The 24643-nt window shown below is 46.3% G+C and overlaps 1 protein-coding gene across 2 annotated transcripts; it reads right to left on the bottom strand.

Moving 5' to 3' along the window:
* Positions 1-6505: 6505 nt before the first annotated feature.
* Positions 6506-20279, bottom strand: LOC141079923 (bestrophin-2a-like). Of its 2 annotated transcripts, none has more exons than XM_073565396.1 (10): positions 20180-20279; positions 16906-17080; positions 16740-16834; positions 16343-16576; positions 14471-14625; positions 9736-9813; positions 9336-9488; positions 9163-9243; positions 8513-8667; positions 6506-7305 (listed from the first exon to the last, which is right to left on the bottom strand). In XM_073565396.1, exons 2-10 carry the CDS (start codon positions 17055-17057, stop codon positions 6918-6920), a joined length of 1491 nt encoding a protein of 496 aa, XP_073421497.1. In that variant the 5' UTR covers positions 17058-17080; positions 20180-20279; the 3' UTR covers positions 6506-6917. The 2 variants fall into 2 exon arrangements, with proteins under 2 accessions (XP_073421497.1, XP_073421496.1); XM_073565395.1 differs by lacking the exon at positions 20180-20279 and adding an exon at positions 19753-19909.
* Positions 20280-24643: the final 4364 nt, after the last annotated feature.

Raw genomic sequence — 24643 nt, 5'->3', positions numbered from 1 at the left:
GAGTTAATGCGCACGGTCCTAGGAACAGTCCACAGACTGTTGGCAACGCATTTGCGGATATGCAAGCGAAAGCCGCCGCTCTCTTACCCGTTGAACCAACCATACCAACTATGGTGACCACACACTCTCAGTGTAAACAGTTACAAGAAGCACTGACCCTACAAGAACCTGATGATCTACAACAGACTGAAGTTGTCTGTCCGACCCCTCGAGACCGCTTAATGACGATGCAGAGAATGTCTCCAAAGGAAGAGGTGAAGCAATGGAAGACTGATGAGGCACGTATGTATAATGGTCTCTGGAAAAGGACCAACTCGTGTGTCTCCCTAAGCGGATGTACCCTGCTATTGCCACATGGGCACATGGACCTACACATCGAGGGAAAAAAATCAATTCCTCGCACTGGTGCAAAAATTCTACTGGGCCCCAGGAATTTCCACAGTTTTGACAGCGCTCATCCGTGCCTGTAATATCTGTCAGACCTGCAATCCCGGTCAACTTCAACGTGTACCACCAAAGCACCTTGCTAAGTCTGACTATCTTTTCCAAAGTCTCCAGGAGGACCTTATCACGTTACCTAAGTCTGGAAGGTATGAATACTGTTTGGTTGTTGTTGACATGTTCTCCAGTTGGCCGGAAGCATTCCCTGTTACCAACATGACCACAAAAACCACAGCGAAGAAACTGGTGATGGAAGTTATATGCAGATATGGGGTTCTAGAAGTTGTTGAAAGTGATCAAGGTCCGGCCTTTTCTTCTCATGTGTACCAAGAAGTTCTGACAATGCTTGGATCCACTGTAGCCCTCCATACTCCGTACCACCCACAATCCAGTGGGAAAGTTGAGAGGCTGAACGGCACACTGAGGGATAATTGACCAAAATGATGCAGGAGACTACGGCTCCATGGCCAGAGCTCCTACCCATTGTACTATACCACATCCGTACTACCCCTATTACAAAACATGGCTTGTCCCCGTATGAGATATTGTTTGGTACTAGGCCCCCAGTTGCAAATTTCCAGCCCCAGCAGTTATCAGAAGAAACTGACCGTGCTGTTCAATATGTTATTCTGCTTAGTAAAAATCTTGCTAACACCTATGTTCTAGTTTCCGCTTCTCTTCCAGATTCAGCAGAAACCGACACCTGTTATAATCTGAAGCCTGGTGATTTTGTAGTCGTGAAATGGCATGTCAGGAAGCACGGACTAGAACCCTTGTATGACGGTCCCTATGAAGTCCTCCTCATCACCCAACAAGCCAATAGCAAATAAAGGGGACATGATGTTTTGGTTTTTCGTATTTTCCATATTACTATTATTGGTAGAAGTTAAAAGTTAGAAGATATTCAAAGACTCAGAGATCAATATGATAAAGACGATGATTGTAATAAGGACAGTTGGTGGTCAGACACCTTCTCCTTTCTCAATCCAGCCGATTGGTTTAAGGGAATTGGGGGCTGGATAGCTGGGATCTTACAAAGCTTGTTACACGTTGCTGCCTGTATCCTTGTTGTATATGTGATACTAAAACTTGTTCTTTGGTGTATTTCTGTATGTATTAGGAAATTCTACACTAGAACAGCTAATGATGATACCAAAGGTGTCGTCGCCCCTGCTCTTCTCTGCACCGATATCAAAAGGTTACTTGATGAAGATGTTGAAGCCAAGTGCATGGCTACCTTCAAAAGATCTCCACCACCGTTATCAAAAATTGTTATTCGTAAATTGCAGCATACAGGGGGGATGGGTGTGCCTCAACAGCCATGACTGATAACACGGCATCAGCCATGTGAAGACCAGTACCCCTCGAGCTTATGGCTTGGGATAGCATCTCTGATGCTGCATATTAGTTAACAAAATTTATCTAGGGGGGATTGTGAAGTACAGTATTCAGATTTACGGGACATCTTGTTCTCCAGACTCCTTTTTTGTGCTTGCGACGCCATTTTGCTGTTTACGAGGTAAATTTTGCAACTTAACTAGATAAAAGTTCACGTGTTGTGAGTTCATTTTCCCCTTCGTCACTGAGGTCTGGTGAACTCCCTATTCTGGTAAAGGAAGGTAATGAGCCTGATTATCAGGCACCTGAGCCTAATGAGGATGACTGGCTGAGTGGAGTCACGGACTGGATATAAGGCTGCCGACGCCCTTCTGCCCTGCGGGTGATTTCTCTGTGGACTTCTAGGAAACCAGTCTGATTCCTGCTCCTCTAAAGCTAAGTTTTCTGCTTTGCCTTTTAGCATTTGTGTTTTGTTTTTGTTTGCCTTGCTTTTCTGGATTCTGCCATTCCCTGCTGGGGTGAGCTGATTCTCCTTTTGCCGGTTGCTCTGTCTTCAGAATATTCCTGAGTACTGACAGTCTTTTTGAAGCCTAGCGTCTTCAGGGCCTTTTTCACTGTCAGTCTGTTGGCTCTTATTTTCATAGGGTTTTTCACGGATTGCAGACAGCAGCCTTCCTGTCCTTTCCTATCTAGTTAGCTTGGGCCCCGTCTTTGCTCAGTCTATCTGTCTGTGTTGTGCTCTTTCTCCTTGCTTCACCGTCATTATATGTGGGGGGCTGCCTTTTGCTTTGGGGTCTGCTCTGGGGCAGTTTAGATTTCCCTTTCTGTCTTTAGGCTATTTAATTCTCCGGCTGTGATCGAGGGGTCTAGGGCATCGTAGGAACCCCCCACGGCTACTGCTAGCTGTGTTAATAGGTTCAGGGGTCTGCAATCCGATAGCTGCCAACCTCTCTGGTTTTCTGGACTTAGCTAGCATTTCTGTTTTTGCCTCCTTCGGTGACTCAATCATAACATTCACGGTTGTTATGAAACCAGACTGTTCCAGCTTGTACAAGATATGAGACCCTGAAGAATGTGCTATTGTTCTATTTTCTACATCACGCAGCTAGGGACATATTCCAATTTTCTTGCAATACTATTGGCTTAAAGTAAATGTATTACGACGATGTTATTGGTAGCTGAGTACTTTGCATAATTAAGCAAAATACTATAAAAAGAGGTGACAAAATAAACGGGCTTAGTGATCTGCCTTGATCCTCCCATACAGAGACCCCCGTCTCCGTCTGGTCATTCCCAGTTGCTAGCAATGCCCCGTGGATTAATTTGGAAATCACTTGGTCAACCGTGAAGGGTTAATTTAGCCCTCCCTCAAAAGCTACCTCAACAAGACCAGTTGTAATGGTGCCATTAGGGTATGTTTCCACTTTCCGGATTACATCCAGATTAGCTGCAGGTTGAATGCTGTGTACAGCCGCAGTGTCCAGATGTTACAGCATAGTGGAGGGGATTTTATGAAACCCCGTCTCCACTATGCATGCGAACACACATCCGGCGGCCCTGCGTTTCCGGACATGCGGCGCGTCTTTTTAGATCACATCATGTCTGTTTACCTTGTGGAGACGCTCAGTCTCCACAAGGTAAACAGCCTACTCTATGTATACAGTGCGGCGATTCAGTGAGCACATCTGGAATCACCGTGCGTACAGAAGGGGGCGGGGTTTCCGCTCCGTCCAATGCGCATAGTGGAAACTCACCCTTATACAGACTACATTGATACCTTTGGTGACAAAATCCACTTTGCGGTTCTTCTTTAATCACCATTCGAAATTTTCTGCCAATTACTATTATAACTAATGATGAGCGAATGTGATCGGATAAGGTGTTATCCGATCATGCTCAGGTGCTGACCGGGAGTCTGCAGTGTGCTCAAAAAATATGTCTGAGTCCCTGCGACTGCATCACAGCTGTTCGACAGCCACAACACAGGCAAAGATTGCCAAACAAACAGGAAATGTGTTACGGCTGCTCAACAGCCGTGAGCCATGCAGCCGCGGGGACTTGAACATATTCAAGCACGCCGAAGACAATCAGCACCCGAGCATGTGGATAACACCTTATGCGAGCACGTTCACTCATCACTATCTATAGCTACTATAATACTGCCCCCTATGTACAAGAATATAACTACTATAATACTGCCCCCTATGTACAAGAATATAACTACTATAATATTGCCCCCTATGTACAAGAATATAACTACTATAATACTGCCCCTATGTACAAGAATATAACTGCTATAATACTGCCCCTATGTACAAGCATATAACTACTATAATACTGTCCCCTATGTACAAGAATATAACTACTATAATACTGTCTCCTGTATACAAGACTATAACTACTATAATAATGCTCCTATGTACAAGAATATAACCACTATAATACTGCCCCCTATGTACAAGAATATAACTACTATAATACTGCCCCCTATGTACAAGAATATAACTACTATAATACTGCTCCTATGTACAAGAATATAACTACTATAATACTGCTCCTATGTACAAGAATATAACTAATATAATATTGCCTCTTAATATTTATACACAACAAAAGAACACAAAATGACAAATTTGCAAAAATACTCTGCAGTAAAAAACATGACAGTAATCAGCAAGTGCTGTATAACAAATACAGGGTATTTAGTTGATACGTTTTTTGCAAAAAATGTATACCAAGCCGCTTCACCACGTCACGGTAACCCTTCACGAAGCAGTCCCTATCTAATGTATTTAAAACCTGAATATGAGAACAGTGTCTAAATAAACAGGATACAGACAGGCGCCTCCTAGTATATGGGGTTGTGGTGTAAGACAGCTCATTTATGTGCATGTCACACAGGAGAGGGGTGGGGTCTCCCAAACCATGCATAGCAAGGAAAAACGGATTAAAAACATATGTGACATGCACAAGTGTGAACAAGTCAGTAAGACAATGCTCACACCACCCAATGGCTGAAACACAAGAATATAACTACTATAATTCTGCCCCCTATGTACAAGAATATAACTACTATAATACTGCTCCTATATACAAGAATATATCTACTATAATACTGCCCCTATGTACAAGAATATATCTACTATAATACTGCCTCCTATGTACAAGAATATAACTACTATAATACTGCCCCTATGTACCAGAATATAACTACTATAATACTGCCCCTATGTACAAGAATATAACTACTATAATACTGCCCCCTATATACAAGAATATAGCTACTATAATACTGCCCCTATGTACAAGAATATAACTACTATAATACTGCCCCTATGTACCAGAATATAACTACTATAATACTGCCCCTATATATAAGAATATAACTACTATAATACTGCCCCCTATGTACAAGAATATAACTACTATAATACTGCCCCTATGTACAAGAATATAACTACTATAATACTGCCCCCTATGTACAAGAATATAACTACTATAATACTGCCCCTATATATAAGAATATAACTACTATAATACTGCCCCCTATGTACAAGAATATAACTACTATAATACTGCCCCTATGTACAAGAATATAACTACTATAATACTGCCCCCTATGTACAAGAATATAACTACTATAATACTGCTCCTATGTACAAGAATATAACTACTATAATACTGCCCCCTATGTGCAAGAATATAACTACTATAATACTGACCCTATGTACAAGAATATAACTACTATAATACTGCTCCCTATGGACAAGAATATAACTACTATAATACTGCTCCTATGTACAAGAATATAACTACTATAATACTGCCTCCTATGTACAAGAATATAACTACTATAATACTGACCCTATGTACAAGAATATAACTACTATAATACTGCTCCCTATGGACAAGAATATAACTACTATAATACTGCCCCCTATGTACAAGAATATAACTACTATAATACTGCCCCCTATGTACAAGAATATAACTACTATAATACTGCCCCTATATATAAGAATATAACTACTATAATACTGCCCCCTATGTACAAGAATATAACTACTATAATACTGCTCCTATGTACAAGAATATAACTACTATAATACTGCTCCTATGTACAAGAATATAACTACTATAATACTGACCCTATGTACAAGAATATAACTACTATAATACTGCTCCCTATGGACAAGAATATAACTACTATAATACTGCCCCCTATGTACAAGAATATAACTACTATAATACTGCCCCCTATGTACAAGAATATAACTACTATAATATTGCCTCTTAGTACTATAGTAGTTATTTGTGTTGTGGTGTGTTATTAATGTTCAGGTACCATTATTTGGTCTGCATTATTAGGCTATGTATACACGTATGCAGAAAATTCCTGACTGCTTCACCGGAAACGCGCGTTTTTCGCACGATTTTTGCTCGTTTTTATGAATTTTTTTCCGGAGCATCCCCAGTCTCAGAGTATAGTTAGAAATGTGGATTTTTCCACAAAATTAATGAGCATGCTGTGTTTTTTACCGCGATGCGTTTTTTTGCAATAAAAAAACGTATCAATGTGCACAAAAAGTGCGGAATTCATTAAAATGAATGGGATGCTTCTTTTAAGCGTTTTTGCCGGTAAAAACGCTTAAAAAAAAACCCGCGAATAAACTGCTTACACAGCCTTACAAGGGCACTAAACTGAGTAACAGCTTTGAAGTGACTATTTATAATGGTAATAAGACAGTTTTATTAGTAAGAGGGATGCATCGTCCAATAGTTACGGTACATTGTTTACATCGGGTCTTTATGTTACTTGTGTTTTTTACGTTGTACAATAAAATAGATTACATTGTTAATACTGTGTTTAGCCAAAAACAAGGCGTAAATACTTTTATGCCACAAAAAGACAGAAGTGATCTAGGAATTATTTTACCACAACAAACAATTACGGTAGTCTTTTTCAGAGGATCATGGAGAATAGAGAAGCCGTTCATCCATAATCAGTGGTCTATGGCAGCAGATAAGAGAGTGCAGCGCATGGACGACGTATTTGGCGCAGTGCAGCGATACTCCGCAGTGATGAAGCGCATTCTCATCTGCATTGTCCATGAACATCACAGTCTGCCTCTCGAAGCCTATTGGGCAGAAGCAATGGTGTCTGTTATGGGGGCAACCCGCTCACTGGCAGGCGGGGGGGATTCAGCCTGGAATATGGACTGGACTGGGACGTCAGGAGGTCGTGTCTCAGGATGAGGGAGGGTCTCTGCTTGTGTGGGGTCTACAGGACCCTCCTGATACAGACTGTCAGAAGTCCTGGAGGAAGAGCTAGTTGATCTTCTTAGTAAAGTCATTTGGCTCTCGGGGGCCACTAATGGGGCAGTGAGAGCAGCGGATGACGATAGTGGAGAGGGTCCCACTCCCGGGAAGAGACGGCTGAAGAGCGGGAACGGCCGGGTGTAGGTCTCCTCGTTCATCTCCTCAATGTCGGAAAGGGGCTGGAACAGCATGTCCTCCTTGGTCAGACTGAGTGGAACACAAATGGTTAATTCCTCTCAAAACCTGAAACAACTTCATGGAGGTGCGAAATCCCCTTGCCCTAGTGTCACACCCATGGCGGTCCCAGAAGCTGAGATATGAGGTGGGGTAGGATAGGGTTCTCACATTGTAGAATTTATTACCTAAAAAATCCAAACCTAAAAATGAACAGGTTTTAATTCTCCAGTGTAAGGATTCCATCAAACAGCTCCTCAGATGTCAGCTTCCTGGAGGTTTCTAGGGGTGATCGAGACAGTCACAGCCTGAATTTTGGAGGCGTTGAGTAAAGTTAACTGTAAATACCAATACCATCCTGACATCTCACCCCAAAATATCCAGGAAGCTGAGATATAAGGAGCTGTTTGATGGAGTTCCCACACTAAAGCGTTAAAGGGGTATTCCCATCTCCAAGATCCTATCGCAATATGTAGTAAGTGTAATAATAATAAATAATAACAAATAACTCCCAGTTAGAAATGTTGTATAGTTTTTCTGATTAGCCATGTTTCTTTCCTCAGGTGTAGGGCATTGCAAGACCTTAGGTATCCATGGTTACGAACACTGATACAGTGAGTTAAGCTAGTTGCTAGTGGTTGCAACCATAGATGCCCAAGGTTACCTGGATACCTAAAGTCCTGCACGTGAGTTAAGAGACACAGCGAATCAGAAGAACTATACTACATTTCTAATTGGAGATATTTCCGGATATTATTATTACATCTACTACATATTGGGATGGGATCTTGGAGATCGGAATACCAATTTAAATATCAAGAACCCCATCAAACAGCTGCTTCCGTTTCCTGGACATTTTTGGGTGCGACATAAAGTTGCTGTCAACATCACTCAACACTTAAATTCAGGGTGCTACTGTCCATATGTCACACCCAGATGGGACCAGGAAGCTGAGATATGAGGAGCTGTTCGTTGGAGTTCTCAGTAAAATATTATCTTGAATCCAAACCTAAAAATTCAAAGGTGATTAATGTTAAAATCCCCCAGAAGTGACCACTGGTGGCCCAGGAAGCTGAGCTTTGAGGAGCTGTTTGATGAGATCCTTAACATGGAAGGAGCATGGTAGTCATATTGTTGCAGCGCTTCCACCATCTCTCCCAGGACAGTGGTGTAAAGACCCCCCAACAAACAGCCCTCTATATCTCAGCTTCCTGCAAGCAATAAAGTACTTCATACTTACGCCATGTCAAATGTGGATCCTTGGAAGGAAGGCTGGTGCTTCTGGAACAAAGTGGCAGCAGTGTATGGAGGCCGAGGGTCCGAGTCGTTCCAGTATCTATCCTTCACCAGAAGGGGAACATCACCATACAGCTCATCGACAGCCAGCATGGACACCTACACATGGGTCGAGGGTAGTACAGAGTAATTAGGAGATTTGGTAGGTATAAAGTGGGCAAGCCATATACCCTATTCCTGGGGTACAGTTAGGGTGGTGTTGGGGGGGTCTTAGTATCTGAAAATTTCTTTTAGAGCATTTGGTCAGAAGCAGAATTTTATGATAAAACCTTTTTCTGCCACCAGGGGGAGCTCACCCACATAGGAATTTCTTGTATCCATCCCTATGTAGTGAGCTCCCCCTAGTGGCGGCAGCAGGTATACAGAATGTGATCACAAATCTATAGCTTTGTAAGGGAAAATGGGGTCTTTGGAGCTCATGAAGGGGGCCGGTATCCTTAATATTACCCACTAGTCCTCCAATAATATGAGAAATGACCAGAAATAATATAACTAACTTTTAAGTTTGGTTTAATAATAAAAAAAAAAAAAAAAATAATTGTGTAGGGCGTCAAAAATGAACTGCAGAGAAGTTGCTAGTGAAACTTTCATTACCTGGAAATTCCTGTCAATCAAAAAGTTGGTTTCAAAGTCATCATCGTCCTCCCCGAATGGGTTGATGAGCTGCTCCGCCACCTAGAAAGTGTGGGGGAGGGGGATACCATATGACCCATATACACACAGTGCAATGCTACGTAGAAACCTGCCACTAGCACTAAAGGCAATACCTTCAGCCAGCCGGCATAGAAGAAGAACTGCAGGAGGGTGAAGACGGGGACGTAGAGATCCAAGTCATGGCCGCTGTAACCCTGAGAGGGGTCCAAGAACTGCCGTCCTATCAGGCACGTCAGAAAGTAGCTGTATACAGCGATGGTCACCACCTAATGCCAGGAAAAGTTTACCCAAAAGTAAAAAAAAGTTTGCTTATTTCAGAAACAGCGCCACTCTCGTCTGTAGTCTGACTGTGGAACTGCAGCTCAGCCACATTCTCTTACAAAAGAATTAGCTGCAATACTACAAACAGCCATGCGTGGCGCTATTCCTGGGGAAATGTATTTTATGTGGTTCAGCAGGATAGAATTAAAGGGCCGGTGTCGATGTCAGGAAGACTAAATGGCTCGCCCTCACCTGAGTGTACACAAGCGGAACGCTGATCCAGTCGTAGTGAAAGAGCATGCTGCAATTCCCACGGAAAGCGTTTAGTTCCTGCAAATGTGGAAAGGAAGAGAACATATGATCGAGTCCTAATTCTATCGCAGGGGTATGGAGAACAGAATTAGTGCAGCTTATAGAGATGGACTTTCAAGAGCTGCTATTCTCCTATCAGCCACAAGGGGCACTCTACACCCATCTAGAGGCAAATGATAACAGTGTCCATCACATTACGGCAGCGCCACCTGGCGTCCACTACATTATAACTGCGCCACCTGGCGTCTACCATGAAAAAAAAGTATATAGGATCCGGCCTGCATACCTATAGTATCAAATTAATGCAAATGGCTGACTAAATATTATATATATACACTAGCTGAATAGCCCGGCGTTGCCTGGGCATAGTAACTAACTACGGTTAGTAATAACAAATTATAATGATTATATTGCACATACAGTCATATGTTAAAGTTTGGGCACCCCAATTAATGTTAACCTTTTTTCTTTATAACAATTTTGGTTTTTGCAACAGCTATTTCAGTTTCATATATCTAATAACTGATGGACTCAGTTATATTTCTGGATTCAAATGAGGTTTATTGTACTAACAGAAAATGTGCAATCTGCATTTTAACAAAATTTGACCGGTGCAAAAGTATGGGCACCCTTATCATTTTCTTGATTTGAACACTCCTATCTACTTTTTACTGACTTCCTGAAGCACTAAATTGGTTTTGTAACCTCATTGAGCTTTGAACTTCATAGCCAGGTGTATCAAATCATGAGAAAAGGTATTTAAGGTGGCCACTTGCAAGTAGTTCTCCTATTTGATTCTCCTATGAAGAGTGGCATCATGGGCTCCTCAAAACAACTCTCAAATGATCTGAAAACAAAGATTATTCAACATAGCTTTTCAGGGGAAGGATACAAAAAGTTGTCTCAGAGATTTAACCTGTCAGTTTCCACTGTGAGGAACATAGTAAGGAAATGGAAGAACACAGGTACAGTTCTTGTTAAGCCCAGAAGTGGCAGGCCAAGAAAAATATCAGAAAGGCAGAGAAGAAGAATGGTTAGAACAGTCAAGGACAATCCACAGACCACCTCCAAAGACCGGCAGCATCATCTTGCTGCAGATGGTGTCACTGTGCATCGGGCAACAATACAGCGCACTTTGCACAAGGAGAAGCTGTATGGGAGAGTGATGCGAAAGAAGCCGTTTCTGCAAGCACGCCACAAACAGAGTCGCCTGAGGTCTGCAAAAGCACATTTGGACAAGCCAGATACATTTTGGAAGAAGGTCCTGTGGACTGATGAAACAAAGATTGAGTTGTTTGGTCATACAAAAAGGCGTTATGCATGGAGGCTAAAAAACACAGCATTCCAAGAAAAACACTTGCTACCCACAGTAAAATTTGGTGGAGGTTCCATCATGCTTTGGGGCTGTGTGGCCAATGCCGGCACCGGGAATCTTGTTAAAGTTGAGGGTCGCATGGATTCAACTCAGTATCAGCAGATTCTTGACAATAATGTGCAAGAATCAGTGACGAAGTTGAAGTTACGCAGGGGATGGATATTTCAGCAAGACAATGATCCAAAACACCGCTCCAAATCTACTCAGGCATTCATGCAGAGGAAGAATTACAATGTTCTGGAATGGCCATCCCAGTCCCCAGACCTGAATATCATTGAACATCTGTGGGATGATTTGAAGTGGGCTGTCCATGCTCGGCGACCATCAAACTTAACTGAACTGGAATTTTTTTGTAAACAGGAATGGTCACAAATACCTTCATCCAGGATCCAGGAACTCATTAATAGCTACAGGAAGTGACTAGAGGCTGTTATTTTTGCAAAAGGAGGATCTACGAAATATTAATGTCACTTTTATGTTGAGGTGCCCATACTTTTGCACCCGTCAAATTTTGTTTAAATGCAGATTGCACATTTTCTGTTAGTACAATAAACCTCATTTGAATCCAGAAATATAACTGAGTCCATCAGTTATTAGATATATGAAACCAAAATTGTTATAAAGAAAAAAGGTTAACATTAATAGGGGTGCCCAAACTTTCACATATGACTGTAAAAACCGTGCATCTAATCCTATCCTGTGTGATACTGACCGCTGAGCCGTGTATCTAATCCTATCCTGTGTGATACTGACCGCTGAGCCGTGTATCTAATCCTATCCTGTGTGATACTGACTGCTGAGCCATGTATCTAATCCTCTCCTGTGTGATACTGTCTGATGAGCCGTGTATCTAATCCTCTCCTGTGTGATACTGTCTGATGAGCTGTGTATCTAATCCTCTCCTGTGTGATACTGTCTGCTGAGCCGTGTATCTAATCCTCTCCTGTGTGATACTGACTGCTGAGCCGTGTATCTAATCCTCTCCTGTGTGATACTGTCTGCTGAGCCGTGTATCTAATCCTCTCCTGTGTGATACTGTCTGCTGAGCCATGTATCTAATCCTCTCCTGTGTGATACTGTCTGCTGAGCCGTGTATCTAATCCTATCCTGTGTGATACTGACTGCTGAGTCGTGTATCTAATCCTATCCTGTGTGATATTGACTGCTGAGTCGTGTATCTAATCCTATCCTGTGTGATACTGACTGCTGAGTCGTGTATCTAATCCTATCCTGTGTGATATTGACTGCTGAGTCGTGTATCTAATCCTATCCTGTGTGATACTGACTGCTGAGTCGTGTATCTAATCCTATCCTGTGTGATACTGACTGCTGAGCTGTGTATCTAATCCTCTCCTGTGTGATACTGACTGCTGAGCCGTGTATCTAAGGCCTGTTTCACACTTCCGTTTTTGTGTCCGCCAAACGGATCCGTTTCCGTTTTTTGATGGATCCGCGGTAACCGCTAATGGAAGTCTATGGGACAAAAAAAACGGATCCTGCAAAAAATGGCGGATCCGTTTTTTAACGGAAAACAACGGATTTTGACGGATTTGAAAAAACGGAAGTGTGAAACAGGCCTAATCCTCTCCTGTGTGATACTGACTGCTGAGCCGTGTATCTAATCCTATCCTGTGTGATACTGGGCCATGTATCTAATCCTATCCTGTGTGATACTGGGCTCCCCCTGCAGTCTGTGTCAGAGGGTGGTCTGTGTTGGCACGGTAATATATTGTGTTATTTCCAGCTTTACAGAAGGACGATAACACCATAGAAATGATAAGAATAATAGGCCTCAGTTACCACAACTGTCTACAAAGAAAACTGTTGCTGATAGCAGCCAATCACAGCTCAGCGTTCATCTCTTAAACAGCTCTGGGACAGCGTGGCGAGTTTTGAGTGGCGACTTTTGTGTTTGGACTTTTATGTGGCGAGGTTGGTGTATGTGTGGTGAAATGTGTGCTGAGGGTGGTAGATGTGGTGAAGCACGTGGTAGTGTGTGGCGCATGTTGTGTGTTCATATCCCCGTGTGTGGTGAGTATCCCATGTCAGGGCCCCATCTTAGTAACTGTACGGTATATACTGTTTGGCGCCATCGCTCTCATTCTTTAAGTCCCCCTTGTTCACATCTGACAGCTGTCAATTTGCCGCCAACACTTTTCCTTTCACTTTTTCCCCATTATGTAGATAGGGGCAAAATTGTTTGGTGAATTGGAACGCGTGGGGTTAAAATTTCGCCTCACAACATAGCCTATGACGCTCTCGGGGTCCAGACGTGTGACTGTGCCAAATTTTGTGACTGACGGTGAGGATGCCAATCCCGGACATACACACACAGATATATATATATATATATATATATATATTGCAACATGACTGCAATTACTGAATTCAAGAATTCCAATATGGTTACACACAAAAAATGTGAGGTCCCTACTGTTCATATCAGTGTAACAATGGCATTTGTTCACTATATGATCATTGCGCCACCTAGTGTTCATCACATGCTAATAGTGCCACCTTGTGGTGGACACTTGAAAGCAGCACCACCTAGCTAAAACCTATTTAAAAAACTGTATGGGCTACACCTAACACTAGGGGGAGCTCACATAATATGGATTTTTGCAGCTTCTTGCGCTCTGTATAGAAAATCCATAAGCAGTGAGCTCCCCCTAGTGGTCTAGGAAAGATTTAAAAAAAAAAAAAAATGTAAAGGAATATTCTCGCATATCTACTGTCTAACATTCAGGAGATGATGGGTGTCCATTAGGCCTGTTTCACACATCAGTTTTTCCAAATCAGTCAAGATCCGCCATTTTGCAAAAGAAACGGATCCGCCATTTTGCTTGGCGGATCCATTTTTTTCCCCATTGAGTTGCGTTACCAGCGGGTCTTGACGGACGGCCATCCGTTGGATCCATTTTTTTGCGGATACGCCAAAATATTGGCGTCCGCCGACATGTCTGGACGGACCCTGCAATGTTTTTTCGGGCGGCCGGATCTGCATTTTACACTGCGCATGCCCGGAGGATTTGCCTCGGCCGCAAATTTAACCCTAAACTCTGTTCTGGCGGCTGAAAAAAATTCTCCCCCCCCCTCCCCAAGCAGCGGTTCCTTTAAAATTCTTCCTTTGACGGATCCATTAAAACAACGGTCGGTGCCAAACGTTGTGGTCAGTGCAGGAACGGACCCGCTATCCGCCATTTTAGCGGATTTTAACTGAGAAAAAAACTGATGTGTGAAACCGGCCTGAGTGTAATAAGATCCTGCAGAGCATCGCCCCATATCGCCAGCCCCCCTCACCTCTATCAGCATGTTATATGCATGGTCATCCCGGATTCTGCCCTCGCTCCGCGCCTGGGCGGCCAGGCTACAGAACCAGACGCACGGGACCCAGTACTTATTATAGGAGGAGCGCAGATTCTCAAACTTCTTCCTCTCGTGACGAGTCATAAACCCTGCGGGAAAATAAAGGGGCACCAGAGTCACGCAATCACCCCCATCCTCCTAGTGACACGTACAGACCCCACTGGGGTTTTGTTACAATTACATGCAGAGCAGCACAGGAGGGGGGGGGGGAAGCCTCAGCAGCACAGGAGGGGGGGGGGGGGAAGCCTCAGCAGCACAGGAGGGGGGGGGGGGGAAGCCTCAGCAGCACAGGAGGGGGGGGGGGGGAAGCCTCAGCAGCACAGGAGGGGGGGGGGGGGGAAGCCTCAGCAGCACAGGAGGGGGGGGGGGGAAGCCTCAGCAGCACAGGAGGGGGGGGGGGGAAGCCTCAGCAGCACAGGAGGGGGGGGGGGGGAAGCCTCAGCAGCACAGGAGGGGGGGGGGGGGAAGCCTCAGCAGCACGGGAGGGGGGGGGGGGGGAGGCCTCAGCAGCACGGGAGGGGGGGGGGGAAGCCTCAGCAGCACAGGAGGGGGGGGGAAGCCTCAGCAGCACGGGAGGGGGGGGGGGGGAAGCCTCAGCAGCACGGGGGGGGGGGGGGGGGAGGCCTCAGCAGCACGGGAGGGGGGGGGGAAGCCTCAGCAGCACAGGAGGGGGGGGGGAAGCCTCAGCAGCACGGGAGGGGGGGGGGGGAAGCCTCAGCAGCACGGGAGGGGGGGGGGGAAGCCTCAGCAGCACGGGAGGGGGGGGGGAGGCCTCAGCAGCACGGGAGGGAGGGGGGGAAGCCTCAGCAGCACAGGAGGGGGGGGGGGGAAGCCTCAGCAGCACAGGAGGGGGGGGGGGGGAAGCCTCAGCAGCACGGGAGGGGGGGGGGAAGCCTCAGCAGCACGGGAGGGGGGGGGGGAGGCCTCAGCAGCACGGGAGGGAGGGGGGAAGCCTCAGCAGCACGGGAGGGAGGGGGGAAGCCTCAGCAGCACGGGAGGGGGGGGGGGAAGCCTCAGCAGCACGGGAGGGGGGGGGGAAGCCTCAGCAGCACGGGGGGGGGGGGGGGAAGCCTCAGCAGCACGGGAGGGGGGGGGGGGAAGCCTCAGCAGCACAGGAGGGGGGGGGGAAGCCTCAGCAGCACAGGAGGGGGGGGGGAAGCCTCAGCAGCACGGGAGGGGGGGGGGGGGGAAGCCTCAGCAGCACGGGAGGGGGGGGGGGAAGCCTCAGCAGCACGGGAGGGGGGGGGGGAAGCCTCAGCAGCACGGGAGGGAGGGGGAAAGCCTCAGCAGCACGGGAGGGAGGGGGAAGCCTCAGCAGCACAGGAGGGAGGGGGGAAGCCTCAGCAGCACGGGAGGGAGGGGGGGGGGAAGCCTCAGCAGCACGGGAGGGAGGGGGGGGGGAAGCCTCAGCAGCACGGGAGGGAGGGGGGGGGGGGAAGCCTCAGCAGCACGGGAGGGAGGGGGGGGGGAAGCCTCAGCAGCACGGGAGGGAGGGGGGGGGGAAGCCTCAGCAGCACGGGAGGGAGGGGGGAAGCCTCAGCAGCACGGGAGGGGGGGGGAAGCCTCAGCAGCACGGGAGGGAGGGGGGAAGCCTCAGCAGCACGGGAGGGAGGGGGGAAGCCTCAGCAGCACGGGAGGGAGGGGGGAAGCCTCAGCAGCACGGGAGGGAGGGGGGGGGAAGCCTCAGCAGCACAGGAGGGGGGGGGGGAAGCCTCAGCAGCACAGGAGGGGGGGGGGAAGCCTCAGCAGCACAGGAGGGGGGGGGGGAAGCCTCAGCAGCACGGGAGGGAGGGGGGGAAGCCTCACCTGCTTCCACCACGTGATCTACGGTGGGGAATCTCTTGAACGCGGCCGTGCTGACTGAGCGCAGGATGAGCAGACCGGACATGCTGCAGTAACGCATCAGTGTGCGGCGGTACATTCTCCCCTGCTCGTCGGAGCCATGGACGGTGGCGGAGATGGCACACATCACCCTGTCCGGCATTGGCATGCAGAGGTACTGGTTCCACCAGCGGTTCACTACCAGCGTGACATAGAAACCTGAGAGAAGGAAATGTGGCACGTGTCAAGAGCGCCGCCTAGGAATGATGTAATGGAGGCACGGTATGACCCACGCCTCAGTTACATCCACGCTCTATGGCTAAATGTTACTCGACCATATATCAGTGACGCGTGGGGTCAGCGGTGGTCTCGAGGCCCTCACCGAGCACGAAGGACACGGGGATGAGGTTGGCGTAGTTATTGCAGTAAAGTGACACTTTCTCGAAGCAGCGTCTCTGATTGTCAGTGAGGAAGAACCTGAGAAAACAGAAAAAAGGCGCTAAAAACCACGAGATCCCGGTGAGTGACGCCCACAGCGGCCATCTTACCTGTATGTGATACTGAGGCCCGCGTACATCATGAAGAACACCAGGAACTCCTTGTATAGCAGCTTGTATATACTGCCCCGCCACAGCAGCAGCAGCTTATAGAAGCCCCCGAACCGGGCATTAGCCACACGGGCCGTGTATGTCACCGTCATAATGCCCAGCTGGGCTCGGGTACCTGCAATACAGCAAGAAATGGCGGCCATTATATGTCCGTATACTGCCAAGCCCGCTGTATCTAATCTCATCGCGTGTGTGTGACACTGTCTGCCGAGGCCGGTGTATCTAATCTCGTCGTGTGTGTGTGACACTGTCTGCCGAGGCCGGTGTATCTAATCTCGTCGCGTGTGTGACACTGTCTGCCGAGCCCGCTGTATCTAATCTCGTCGCGTGTGTGTGTGTGTGACACTGTCTGCCGAGGCCGGTGTATCTAATCTCGTCGTGTGTGTGTGTGTGTGACACTGTCTGCCGAGGCCGGTGTATCTAATCTCGTCGCGTGTGTGTGTGACACTGTCTGCCGAGGCCGGTGTATCTAATCTCGTCGCGTGTGTGTGTGACACTGTCTGCCGAGCCCGCTGTATCTAATCTCGTCGCGTGTGTGTGTGTGACACTGTCTGCCGAGCCCGCTGTATCTAATCTCGTCGCGTGTGTGTGACGCTGTCTGCCGAGCCCGCTGTATCTAATCTCGTCACGTGTGTGTGACGCTGTCTGCCGAGCCCGCTGTATCTAATCTCGTCGCGTGTGTGTGACGCTGTCTGCCGAGCCCGCTGTATCTAATCTCGTCGCGTGTGTGTGACGCTGTCTGCCGAGGCCGATGTATCTAATCTCATCGTGTGTGTGACACTGTCTGCCGAGGCCGGTGTATCTAATCTCATCGTGTGTGTGACACTGTCTGCCGAGGCCGGTGTATCTAATCTCATCATGTGTGTGATACTGTCTGCCGAGGCCAGTGTATCACGTTATAACAGCCAGGAGGGCTATATCAGGTTATAACAGCCAGGAGGGCTATATCAGGTTATAACAGCCAGGAGGGCTATATCAGGTTATAACAGCCAGGAGGGCTATATCAGGTTATAACAGCCAGGAGGGCTATATCAGGTTATAACAGCCAGGAGGGCTATATCAGGTTATAACAGCCAGGAGGGCTATATCAGGTTATAACAGCCAGGAGGGCTATATCAGGTTATAACAGCCAGGAGGGCTATATCAGGTTATAACAGCCAGGAGGGCTATATCAGGTTATAACAGCCAGGAGGGCTATATCAGGTTATAACAGCCAGGAGGGCTATATCAGGTTATAACAGCCAGGAGGGCTATATGGAGATTAGGATACAGCCGTTTAAGGCGGTCTATGCAATGGGAACACGGCAAGATGGGAATAGATCATAAGTGGAAGCAGCCATGTTCTCCTCATCTCATGTTGTATAGGTGCCGGCTTCTGGTTACCAGACGACATCCTGTAGTGACTGTCAGTAATGGCAGCACACGGACCCTCTCTGAGTTTGGAGACTTTTCTGAGAACAATGAACGAGTACAAACTCCGATCACCTCAGTGCCAAGGAGAATATGTCTAAGGAGCCGAGGTGCCAGGATGGCGGGAGCTTCCAGTAAAGCGTGGCTTACGTCTTTATGGCCATGGTGACGGGTGACAATCGGAAGAGCGGCCATCTTCTTAGAAAACTGGAAACACACCGCTGAAGGCCCCCGTGACTGACATGTTTGTACAATGGTTGTCACCCAGCTTTCCCAGAGTCCTGATCTGTAGTGAAACGGGAACAAGGACTATAGCATTCACAGTAGGCCGGGCCTGCACTAACCCCAGGAGCCATGATTAGGACGTTACCCTTGATACAGGCCGCTACTTATTGATTTTTATACGGGCGTTTTGCTCATAAAAAAAGCCCCTAAGATCAGAGGTCACTGGGGGAATTAGACGCGTAGGAACACAATCCAGAGGGGGGCAGAATGGCGGCCATTGTGGTGGTCACCGAGCGACCCTAGATACAGACACCACCACGATAATCCAGAATAGAGGAGATGGCCATCATGGCTGCCTGGGCCAGACTGCAGGATTATTCCCATCCTGAACACTTATGGCCACCGAGCCCCACAACATTAGGCTACAAATCAATGGAAAAAGCAGCGTTTGTGCCGCCATTTCTCCATTTTGTTCAGAACCACCAGATTTCGGTAGTGGAGACGTCCCCACATATTACATAACGCATATGGGGTTGGGAGTCACCACTTCACTCCTAGGGAAGAAATGGATTTCAACACCCCCAATTATCTGTCTGTTCACACAGGAGATAAGCGGCTGCCAGGGGGGTCCGAGGGATGAGCAGTGTGGGTAAGCTTAGGCCATGTTCCCACCATGCGCTTTTTTGCACTGTGCATCTTTTTTAAAAAAAAAACAAAAAAAATGCAAGTAGCCTATAATGGGTGCAGAATACCTGACGCCATCGTGGAAACATGGTCTTTAGACTGTGTTCACACGCAGCATTTTTTGCAGCCAAAATTTGGCAGAAATACACCGCATTCAACATGTGAACACAGACTTAGGTGTACACCGGTGGTGGTCAAATAATGCCATACTGTTCCACCATACCACACCGCGCTCACATAATGCCACCATACTAAACATTACGGTACTAGGACTAGTGAATAATACCGCCATACAGCGATCCATAAGTTGTGCAGTTTCTGGTATATGCCCTTTCAGCATGGGCAGTTGATTAGTTCTGGGTGACCGCACAGATTACCCTACATTTAGAGCCCGGTGCCAGGGCCCCTGTCCTGGGTCACATGACGGTAAATTATAAGGGCCCCCCTATAATATAAGGTAACACTCACCAGCCCAGGTTCCTCCTCTCTGTCTCTTGCACAGAAGAAAAACTTTCTCCCAACTAACCCAGCATGTCCTGTCTCTCCCCTAAACCTCACCCCTCCCCACCCAGACACCTCTGCCCTCCTCCTCCCACCCCAGCATGTAATTGTCCAGGTGTAGGGGGAAGGGTGATACAGTGGACCCCCACAGTCTACACTTGGTCTCAGCTGCACCTGTGCATTATCCTGAGGGTATCTGTTCCCATATTATCCCCTTTGGATCAGGGGGTCCCCAAAAGGTCCCTTTGCATCAAATAAGACACATTTTATTAATAGTTGATGACCCTGTTGGATATTTTGCATTGGGTCCAAAGAGCTTCATTTTATGCCTGTGTTTAGGATTAAACCCTTGCCACATAATATATGATGGAACTATAAGTCTCAGCATGCTTACTGATTGCAAAAACTGAAAAAAAGAAAAAACAGCCTGAGGTCCCATAGATCTTCTACAACGTCCTCATCCAGCCTGACTAAACCTGAACCGACCTGCACATGCAGTTCCCACAACCACACAGGTGCAGAAATATATCATACCCATATATCAGAAGAGGTCAACACACCTGTGTAGCATAAAATATACCGCACAGGTGCACTAGTATATTATATCTATATATCAGTAGACGTGAAAACACCACGAGCAATATAAAAAATACTGCACAGGTGCACTAATATATTATAACCATATATCAACAGAGGGCAATGCCACCTATAACACAAAAAATACCGCACAGGTGCACTAATATTACAGCTACAGTGGTATGTAAAAGTTTGGGCACCCCTGGTCAAAATTACTGTTAGGCTGTGTTCACACACAGCGTTTTTTTAGCGGTTTTTACCACGGTTTTCACTATAAAACCGCTAAAAATAAGCTTCCCAGTCATTTCTATGCATTTTGCACTTTTTGTGCACATTGATGCGGTTTTTTACCGAGAAAAAAACGCATCGCGGTAAAAAACGCAGCATGCTAATTAATTTTGTGGATTTTTCCGCGGTTTTGGCTTCTTCCATGCGTTTTGAAACCGCTGCGGAAAAAAACGCATCAAAAACGCATCAAAACCGCGCAAAAAAAGCACAAAAAAGCCGAGGAAAAATAGGTGCGGTTTCTGCTACGTGTGCACTTAGCCTTATTGTGAACAGTTTAGCAAGTTGAAGATGAAATGATCTCTAAAAGCCCTCAAGTTACACATGACATTTCCTTTGCATTTTAGGCAGAAAAAATATATATTTTCATCTTTTACATTTTAAAAATTACAAAAAGGAAAATGGGCCGATGCAAAAGTTTGGGCACCCTTGAAGATTTGCGTGCTCAGATAACTTTGACCAAAGTTTCAGACTTTAATTATCCTGTTAGGGTTATGGCTTGTTCACTATCATCATTAGGAAAGTCCAGGTGATGCAAATTTCCCAGCTTTATAAAAACCCAGACTCCTCTTACCTTGTGCCAAAAAACAGCAGCCATGGGTTCTTCTAAGCAGCTGCCCAACACTCTGAGAATGGTGGAGAAGCACAAAGCCGGAGAAGGCTATAAGAAGATAGCAAAGCGTTTTGAACTTGTCCTTTCCTCAGTAATGTAATTAAGAAATGGCAGTTACCAGGAAAAGTGGAGGTCAAGATAAGGTCTGGAAGACCAAGCAAAATTTCAGTGAGAGCTGCTCGTAGGATTGCTAGAGAGGCAAATAAGATCCCTCGCTTGACTGCAAAACACTTTCAGAAAGATTAAGCAGACTCTGCAGTTGTGGTACATTGTTCTACTGTTCAGAGACACCTGCACAAATATGGCCTTCATGGAAGAATCATCAGAAGAAAACCTCTCCTGCGTCCTCACCATAAAATTCAGTATCAGATGTATGCAAAAGAACATCTAAACAAGCCTGATGCATTTTGGAAACAAGTCCTGTGGACCGATGAGGTAAAAATAGAAATCTTTGGCCACAATGATCAAAAGTATGTGTGGAGAAAAAGGGCACAGAATAGCAGGAAAAGAACATCTCATCAACCATTAGTCATTGGAGTGGATCAATCAAGCATTGGGGTTGTGTTGTAGCCAATGGCATGGGGAATATTTCACAGGAAGAGGGAAGAATGGATTCAATTAAATTTAAACACATTCTTGATGGAAACATAACACCATCTGTAAAAAAGCTGAAGGTGAAAAGAGGATGAGGATGGCAGCTACACATGGAGAATGGTCCCAAACACACGTCACAATCCACAATAGACGACCTCAAAAGGCCCAAGCTGCAGGATTTACAAAGGGCCCATAGTCCCCTGATCTGAACTTCATTGAAAATCTGTGGTTAGACCTCAAAATAGCAGCGGATGGAAGATGACCCAGGAATCTCACAGAACGGGAGGAATTCTCCAAGGAAGAATGGATGAAAATACTTCAAACAAGAATTGAAAGCATTTACAAGCTGTGGTACCTGGAAAAGGGGGCGTTACTAGGTACTGACCATGCAGGGTGCCCACACTTTTACATCGGCCCATTTTTTGTAATTTTTAAAATATAAAATATTAAATATACACTGCTCAAAAAAATAAAGGGAACACTTAAACAACAGACTATAGCTCCAAACTAAATCAAACTTCTGTGAAATCACACTGTCCACTTAGGAAGCAACACTGACTGACAATCAATGTCACATGCTGTTGTGCAAATGGAATAGACAACAGATGGAAATTATTGGCAATTATCAAGACACCCTCAATAAAGGAGTGGTTCTGCAGGTGGGGACCACAGACCACATCTCAGTACCAATGCTTTCTGGCTGATGTTTTGGTCACTTTTGAATGTTAGTTGCGCTTTCACACTCGTGGTAGCATGAGACGGACTCTACAACCCACACATGTGGCTCAGGTAGTGCAGCTCATCCAGGATGGCACATCAATGAGAGCTGTGACAAGAAGGTTTGCTGTGTCTTTCACCGTAGTGTCCAGAGGCTGGAGGCGCTACCAGGAGACAGGCCAGTACACCAGGAGACGTGGAGGGGGCCATAGGAGGGCAACAACCCAGCAGCAGGACCGCTACCTCAGCCTTTGTGCAAGGAGGAACAGGAGGAGCACTGCCAGAGCCCTGCAAAATGACCTCCAGCAGGCCACAAATGTGCATGTGTCTGCACAAACGGTGAGAAACCAACTCCATGAGGATGGTCTGAGTGCCCAACATCCACAGATAGGGGTTGTGCTCACAGCCCAACACCGTGCAGGACGCTTGGCATTTGCCAGAGAACAGTGTTTGGCAGATTTGACATTGACACCCTGTGCTCTTCACATATGAAAGCAGGTTCACACTGACCACATGTGACAGACGTGACAGAGTCTGGAGATGCCATGGAGAGCGATCTGCTGCCTGCAACATCCTTCAGCATGACCGGTTTGGCAGTGGGTCAGTAATGGTGTGGGGTGGCATTTCTTTGGAGGGCTGCACAGCCCTCCATGTGCTCGTCAGAGGTAGCTTGACTGCCATTAGGTACCAAGATGAGATCCTCAGACCCCTTGTGAGACCATATTCTGGTGCGGCTGGCCCTGGGTTCCTCCTAATGCAGGACAATGCCAGACCTCATATGGCTGGAGTGTGTCAGCTGTTCCTGCAAGATGAAGGCATTGAAGCTATGGACTGGCCTGACCGTTCCCCAGACCTGAATCCGATTGAGCACATCTGAGACATCATGTCTCGCTCCATCCACCAACATCACGTTGCACCACAGACTGTCCAGGAGTTGGCAGATGCTTTAGTCCAGGTCTGGGAGGAGATCCCTCATGACAACATCCGCCGCCTCATCAGGAGCATGTCCAAGCGTTGTAGGGAGGTCATACCGTGGAGGCCACACACAATACTAAGCATCTTTTCCTTGTCATGAGGCATTTCCACTGAAGTTGGATCAGCCTGCAATTTGATTTTCCGCTTTGATTTTGAGTATTATTCCAAATCCAGACCTCCATGGGATATTGTGATTTATATTGATAATTTTTATGTTTTATCATTCTCAATACATTCCACTAAGTAATGAATAAAGATTTATAACTGGAATATTTCATTCAGAGATATCTAGGATGTGGTATTTTAGTGTTCCCTTTATTTTTTTGAGCAGTGTATATATACACATTTTTTTTTGCCTAAAATACAATAAAATCTGTCATCTGTAACTTTCGCCCTTTTAGAGATCATTTCATCTTCAACTTGCTGAACTGTTCACAATAACAGGAATTTTTTTTACCAGGGGCGCACAAACTATTACATGACACTGCATATCAGACACGGTCAACGCCACCTGTGTGACATAAAAAATACTGCTACAAAAAGGCCGCATTACTCTGCTCTATCAGGAGGGTAGGATTATTTATATAGTCATAATTGCCATGCAGTAGTCTGGGAAAGCTGGGTGGCAAGCTTTCCGGAGCCATATTGTTTCCCACCCATCTCTCAGCCAGTGGGCTCACGGACTTCTTCATTTCCCCATACATTTTCTTCTGCTCCTCATAAGGGAATTCCTTGGGAATCATTAAAAGTGCTGAAGACGTAGTAACAACTAGGTTTAAACTTAAAGACGTACTCCGCCACAAACTGCTAGCAAAAATCTACCGGGTGGGCTGTTTCCGACAGGGCCAGAGTTGTAGTGAAACCCCCAATACCAGTGATTAGTGGTGTTCCCTGCCTTCAGGTCACCACATGTCCATATAGAAACGGTTCTACCAGTATTATCCTAAAACTGTCTCTTTAAGTAAGCTGCAAAAGTTACCTGCAGTTTCCAGCACATCTTTAGTGGTGTGGGTCGAGCAGAGCGCTCCTCCAGCACTACTAGTACCGGGACGTGATTATATAGTTAGCATAGCGCCCACTATACTAATGTTCCCAATG

The sequence above is a fragment of the Dendrobates tinctorius genome, unplaced genomic scaffold (genome assembly GCF_039654945.1).
Source record: "Dendrobates tinctorius isolate UK_male_01 unplaced genomic scaffold, ASM3965494v1 ptg000712l, whole genome shotgun sequence".
Taxonomy (NCBI): Eukaryota; Metazoa; Chordata; class Amphibia; order Anura; family Dendrobatidae; genus Dendrobates; species Dendrobates tinctorius.
This window is presented reverse-complemented; position numbering and strand designations above follow the sequence as displayed.